The following is a 7,031-nucleotide window of genomic DNA, read 5'->3' as shown; positions in this document are numbered from 1 at the left end:
CTGCGTTGTCATCTTTTTACTTCGTGTGCAACTTTGACCTTGAAGAAAACCTTGTTGACTCAGTGCTAGCATTGACGTATACACACAATCTTATTGTTTAGTTGGCTGTATTTAGAGATGAATCAGACATGTAAGGTTGCTGGTTCGAATCTAGTTGTGTTCGCTGTAACTCAGGGTCTGAGCGATACTTACCGAAATTTTTCCAGTGTTGCCAACACTATCAGAATGAATCGATTCATTTAGTCGGAGCAGTTTCGTGACGAAAACAGAATTTTGTTTTGCACACAAAAAATTTTTCTGAAACAGAATTTTGTTTGTACATAAAAATTTTTTTCTGAAACAGAATTTTGTTTGTACATAAAAATTTTCTGAAACAGTTTTTGTTTTGTACACACAAAAAAATTTTCTGAAACAGAATTTTGTTTTCGTACACAAAAAATTTTTCTGAAAACATTTTTTTTTCGTACACAAAAATTTTCTGAATCAGTTTTTTTTCGTACACTAAAAATTTTCTGAAACAAAAATTTAGTTTGATTTTTTTTTCGTAAAACATTGATTTATTTTACCGGTAAACTGATTCAGAAAAAGAAATTGAAATCGCAGTACAGCAAAAAGAATTTGATTTTAGGATGTGAAATAAAAAACACAGAATCATGTTTTTGTACATTTATTTTTAGCATGTGAAATAGAATACAGAATTTCTTTTTTCTTCAAAGGAAGACGTGTCCGTGACGGGTACAAATTCTGTAAAGAGAAAATAAAACATATGAATATACATGGTAATATTTATTTTGTTTCCTGTGAAAGAAGAAAAACAGATTATTAACATCGAACTAACTGATCAAGAGAGAGTGAGGTGAGAAAAGAAACGCAAATGTGACGTACCTGAATTCCTTTTTTTTTTCTCCACGGGTTTCTGCAAGGTGATGTCATCTGAGTTTTTGTCTTCGCTGTGGCCTTGTTGAAGCATGTCCCGTGTTGCGTTGATTCTTTGCCCCGTCTTTGGGATGCGTTGATTCTTTGCCCCGTCTTTGGGAGGTGATGTTGGTGGGATTAGGGGAAAATATGGCTGTTATTCTGTTCTGGCTTTTTTATACCCATAGGGCAATGTCTCGTATGTGTCTGGTATTAATCGGCGTTTTTTATAGTTGAAACTGTACTTCTTTTCTTCAGGTTTTGTGACAAGATGATGATCGTGGGTTCTGTAAATTTTGTGCGGCGTGCTAATGGAGATTTTTTCATTCGATTGATTTATGATCATTTGCTCCAGACTGTTAAAATTTAGCTTTTGACTTGCAGTATAATTGAGTGTGAATCCACGAATTTTGCATACATAACTGGTTGATTTCGTGTCGGGGTTGTAGATTTCCAAGGCGTACTGTTTTGGGCCACCAGACACGAATTTTTTAATGTATGCTTTTGGTCCAATTGATTCAAGTTCATTTGACATTGAACCAAGAAATACTTCTGGTTCTATTGTGGGCTGTGATGGTCGCTGCGTGAATATCACTGAATCTGTATCGAAATATAATACTCTTTCTTGCAGAAGTTCTAAATATTTGTAGAGTTCCAGACGAGCTTGACACGTTGTAAATGCTCCAAGGACAACATTAGCATTGTGATTTTGTACTGGAACATCATCTTCATACTGCCAATAAAGGTATAACATCGAATCGTTAACAGGTAAAATTTGGTTGACTTTTATGTCTGGAGCAGTTAATTTTTGATACAGTTCTTTGGGGTCGTTAATGATGGTCGTTTGGCTGAAATTGTCTCTTATAGCGAGTCGTCCCCAGAAGGCATTCAAACAGAGCTTTGCAAGACTACGACGTGCTGAATTTGTCATTATATTTGCTGCATCTAAAGTTATGCCTTCCCGTTGTTGTACCACTTGGATATACTGCTGCTTTTCTTCTTCGGTGACGCAATTGGCAGGCCAACCAGAAGCTTCCAGCTTAGATTTCAAAAATGTATTAATGTATTCGCTGAATAATCCGCCAGTCTTGGTTTCTGGATCATATACGGTGATGTCGTAATCCCAAATTTCGTAAATTTCAATGACTTGATACCCAAGTTCAATGGCTTTTTGAATTTCATAGGACACCCATGTTCCTGTTAGACTTCGTTCACTGTCCGAATGTGTACATTCAGAATCTTGATTTAATGCTGTGGCACAGGCAGCACAAAGTGGAAACAACAACTTCTTATTTGAACGAAATGGCAGCACTGGATGAAACACATTTCTGCTAGGCAAAATCTTCAACTTGACTAATCCGTTGACATCTTGGATGTCGGGCATTTCTGGATCTCCCTGTAGATATATTCGTGGATGCCCTATTGGATACCGTCCACATTTATTCACATAAGGATACAGGGAGACGATATCCAAGAATTTTATTTCTTCGCCTTCATTTTCATTTGCGACGTGATACAATTTAATGGCATTAACACGGCCACCATAGAAGCTGTCTCTTGGATTTAATGGTGTCTTATTAATATAAGGATGTGTGCTTAAAGAAGAGGCCAATGCTGGATTGGATTTTAACACTTGACGAAATTCACATTCCCACATTTCATGTATTTTATATCCCATGGATCGTAATAATTTCATTTTACGCTGTGTTCTCTCGTAGCGATAGTTCATTGTTTCTTCGGAGTTCTCATAAATGGGCTGATCACGGCCTGTAGGGACACATAGAGGACAGCCGTGGAATCTGCAACCTTCAAATTCATACACGTGTTCCTCTTTAGTGTCAGGATCTTTGTAGTAACCGTCCAGATGAAAACCAGCAACATAAACTTCTTTGCCTTTGGCCGCATGTAGAATTGAATGACCCTCTTTTTCCTCCATGTAGGCAAGCCACTGCAAAGCAATCCGTGACTGATTGTTTCTGTGACGATATCCACGTGCAGGGAGAATGCTAATAGTATTAGGTTTTAAGAAATTTCGTCGAAATACTAAATTGCACGCACTCGCCAAAGTGATAGCCTCCAGGAAAGGATTGACGTGAGTTTCTTGTTCAAAAGTGGTCATGAAAGATATACAAGCCAATCGAAGTACGTTGACGTCCTGGACACAATAGTTTACCAATTCTTCTTGGAAAATAAACGTATCGTTCTGGTGTTCGTTGTACCATGTCATGAATTTCTCTCGTTCATCCACTTTCATTTCATCTGCTCCATAATAATGGATGTCCGGTAATTTTCCCACATACGTTTGATTTGCAGCAGTATTAAAAAAGTGTGGAAAATATCCTTTGGTCGCTGGTAAATGAAATGCCTTGGATAATTTACTTAAAGCCATTGGCATGAAATTTAAGGAGTCAATAAACGATAAGTGATTCACTTTCATGCTTAAAATTTTTGCTCCGTTCAAGATCAAAGTAGGTTTCAATTCATGTTCTTCCACTAAAGATTTAAGAATAAAATGACCATCATATCCCTTACAGTTATGTGCCAAAGATACAATAAGTTTGATGTTGGGTCGTGGTTGACGTAAATACGCAAGAAAGGCATTGATCGGATCATCTTGAAAAATATGTTCTCGCTGTCCACAAACTTCACACGGATGATGTATATCCTCATCTTGAACACAGTTGTAACATACTTGTTGGGCCACCAGTAAATTGGGCTTATGAATGAACGTGTCTTCATCGAAGAAAGTATCCTGTGTGGCTTCGATATCATAGAAGACAATCATAGCTTTCTTGGCATGTAACACTGATGGAACTCCAGGTTTTAATTGAGTCGTATCAGGCTTCATGTAGCATTGGTGGGTAGACGTAACGTGTTTATGGCACACATTACAAAAATAATCTGTACAATCATGTTTTCTTTCCCCTGTATGGACAAACGAATAAATGCGTAGACATTTGGCACACTGTTTCACCATCTTGCATATTGGCTGGCCTTTATGATATGGTACAGTTAGATGATTTGTATAACATGTTTCACCATAAAATTCACGATTGCACTCTGGGCACTGCTTCTCCGTATTGGTCTTACTGCATGGCGGTTTCTGCAAACATTTCTCGCACATGGCCGAACAGTTCTTGACGTGTCTATTAAGATGATCATATTTTTTGTGGCATGCAGCACAATAATAGTTGGTAGAGAAAACGGCCGTTAATGACGTGATGATGTCATAATATGAATTGATGCACATTAAATTGATTGGAATCTTGTCTTCGCCACCAGGCCCTTCATACAGAATATCTTCTCCGGAAAAGCTAGTGTATACGGTAAGTTTATAATTTGTCAAGTAGCGTTGCAATTGTCGTAATTCTTCCACAGATCCCCCATGGTCTAAATTCACTGATGATCTGGACAAAAGTTCATGTACGGCTGGAATAACAACACACTTGCTCTGGTTGTGATATTGTCTGTACAGTTTCTTGTTCGTATCCTTATGTTTCTTTAGGCCAATAGCAATCACAATTGCATACGCTAAACATTTCTTGTCGGTGTTTTTTACTCGTAGAATGCCTTTCTTGCACTTTAATAATTCGTCGTTTGATAAAAGACCTCGACGCACCAATCCAAATCCACGGGGCACATCCACATGATGAAAATGGACAATGAACGGTTCGTTCATGAGAAAACTATCGTTACTTTGAAGGATGCGATCAAAGGATGCCCATAAAGTCTCCAGTGTCAAATTACTTGCATGCCGGAAAGATAGATAAAACGGTTTGTTCTTCTCATCGTGGGATAAAATCGACAATCCAACCATCGATAATTCGTCGACGTTTTCCAATAAGTAATCCAACATCTGTTGAAAGGAGGCCTGAACCCACTCCACAATATCGGTGCCACTGGTCGGAGCATTAATTTGAATTTCCAGCATTCGTCCTTCAAGATTAAAACGCCGATAATGTCTATTGAATTCTCGCAAGACAGTAAAGCCAGAAGTAGCCATATTCAAATAGGGAAAAAAGGTAAGGTAAGCAAAAAAGGAATAGGCAAAGAAAAACAAATATCTAAAACGAAAAGAGAAAAAAAAAGCACGAATTAAAATTGAATTCAGAGATCACTACATTATCAAAATGACTACACGATCAATCCTAAAAGAATGATCATATCTCAAATAGTTTTACTGTTAAAAATTTTTATTGTCGTCATACTGGAAATCAAACCCGGACCAACATCAACATGTAAATGACCTAAGTTTCTGTAGTGATAAAAAAGAATGAATGAAATTGTTTTTCTAACTGTGCTGAAAGAATCATTGTAGTAGTAAGCATTTTTCCTCTGACACTGAACTTTAAAACGTATGACGAACATGAAACGAAAACAAAATCTCATGCGCTTGCTTTTTTTTTTTTCGAGCTAAGACAAGAAAGACTCGAATTCGTTTCTCGGCGGGAGATCAGATCCCACATTAAACTGTAGGTCCACGTCTCACGTTGTAGGGAACAAATTCGTGCGTAGTTTCTTTGTTTACTTTCAGAAACTGAGCTAAGTGGTTAGCGTTACGTTCCTCTGGCACGGGTTCAACACCCAGTATGCGCTCAAATTCAACATTAAGCTGTATTCCTAGCACCCCACTACTGAAGGGACGCTAAACCAAAATCAACAATTTTCTCGCGCCTACTTCTAATGTGCGGGATCCCCGGTCAAGTAAGTGAGGGTTATTCTTCCATTTGCTAAATAATTCATGTTAAAATAAAAACAGTGATAACAATGTTATCCTCATGCAAAAGCACTCCATTGATATTAAGAAAACGCGGTTGATACTTACCTCAAATTCAAGGAACGGAGTAAAGTCACGCTGACACAAGAGGTACACCTACGTTCATTCAAGATCTTCGTGGAAGTAGAACTTCAAAAATGAAATTAAGAATTTTATTTAGGTCTGAAACGTGTTCAACTATAAAGTGACAACACTATCAGCCAATCAGAAACGAGGAAAATGAATCAATGACATCACGGAGAACCAATGAAAACACAGCTTTCATCATGAGCCGAAACGTGATGTAAGAAGCAATCTGATTGGTTGTGACATTATTCACGTTTTTTCTCCTTACACATCAATCGTTACGACATCTAGTATCGCAATTTTTTGATCATGACATCATACCGTTGACTCGTTTGTTTCTTACGACATTCAAATTACCACATCTAAAATGTGATTCATTTTCCTTAAACTTGATTGAAAAAATGTAACATTCATCGATATGTTACGAAACTGTCTTTGACATAAATGTAAAGTTGAGCTTTAAAAGTCCGTCAGCTGAGAAAAAATGCTGATGTAGTAAAAGCAGATTCTGCAATTTCACAATAACAAGCTTCTATGCGTAACAACAAGCAGAAATGTGTAGTAATGTAACATAATCTGTTCATGTTCTTTTCATACGCAAAACTGCTCGCACTGAATGGAGTACGGTGGCTCAGCGTTTTTTTTTCTGATGTGTGAGTTCTCTGCTTCAATCCGCAAGCAAGTAAGTTTATGATGTTTTCTCATTTCTCATCATCGTTTCAAGTGGGACGTTAACATTTCCTGAAACTAGCACCAAGAATCAAACTCGGGACTATTGCATAGTAATCAACACACGTGTACGATGGCTCAGCGCTTGTCTCTACTGTATGAGGTCACTGCTTCAATCCTCAGTCAAGTAAGTTCATGTTTCGTCCTATCACCGTTTTCGCGGGGACGTTAAATTCAACATTTCCAAGAATCAAACTCGGGACGATTGCAAGGTTCACTCCTAAAGCGGAACAAAATGCACCCTAAAAGGGAACGAGGTGGACCACCCAAATTTTGTAGTAATGTATATTAGGGTCCAGTACTATGATACCAAATGTTTAAATTTGGCAATTTCTAAAACTTAAGGGGGGCGGGCCAAGGTACCATTCCCGGGGGTGCACATATGTACTTATGTTTCATAATAGGGAATGGACTCCTATACATGGCCATATAACCATATAAGGTAATAGGATCTCATCCAAGGAAATGAATTAGGTCAAAAAAACCAAACACGTGGTACAACGTAATGCTTACGTTTATATTTTGGCAGTTTTATACCCCTAAA

General features: G+C 37.7%; 1 protein-coding gene across 1 annotated transcript; it reads right to left on the bottom strand.

The window, feature by feature from the left end:
- Window positions 1-661: 661 nt before the first annotated feature.
- Window positions 662-3,169, bottom strand: LOC145681463 (uncharacterized). Its single transcript, XM_081753102.1, has 2 exons — window positions 886-3,169; window positions 662-744 (listed from the first exon to the last, which is right to left on the bottom strand). Exon 1 carries the CDS (start codon window positions 3,167-3,169, stop codon window positions 1,073-1,075), a length of 2,097 nt encoding a protein of 698 aa, XP_081609228.1. The 3' UTR covers window positions 662-744; window positions 886-1,072.
- Between the last annotated feature and the right edge of the window lie 3,862 nt (window positions 3,170-7,031).

Source organism: Thermobia domestica, chromosome 3 (assembly GCF_964235325.1).
Source record: "Thermobia domestica chromosome 3, izTheDome1.hap1.1, whole genome shotgun sequence".
Taxonomy (NCBI): Eukaryota; Metazoa; Arthropoda; class Insecta; order Zygentoma; family Lepismatidae; genus Thermobia; species Thermobia domestica.
This window is presented reverse-complemented; position numbering and strand designations above follow the sequence as displayed.

What these genes read in the sequence shown, in the direction of transcription:
- LOC145681463 (XM_081753102.1), bottom strand. Translation starts at nt 3,169, where the DNA reads ATGAAAGTGGATGAACGAGAGAAATTCATGACATGGTACAACGAACAC.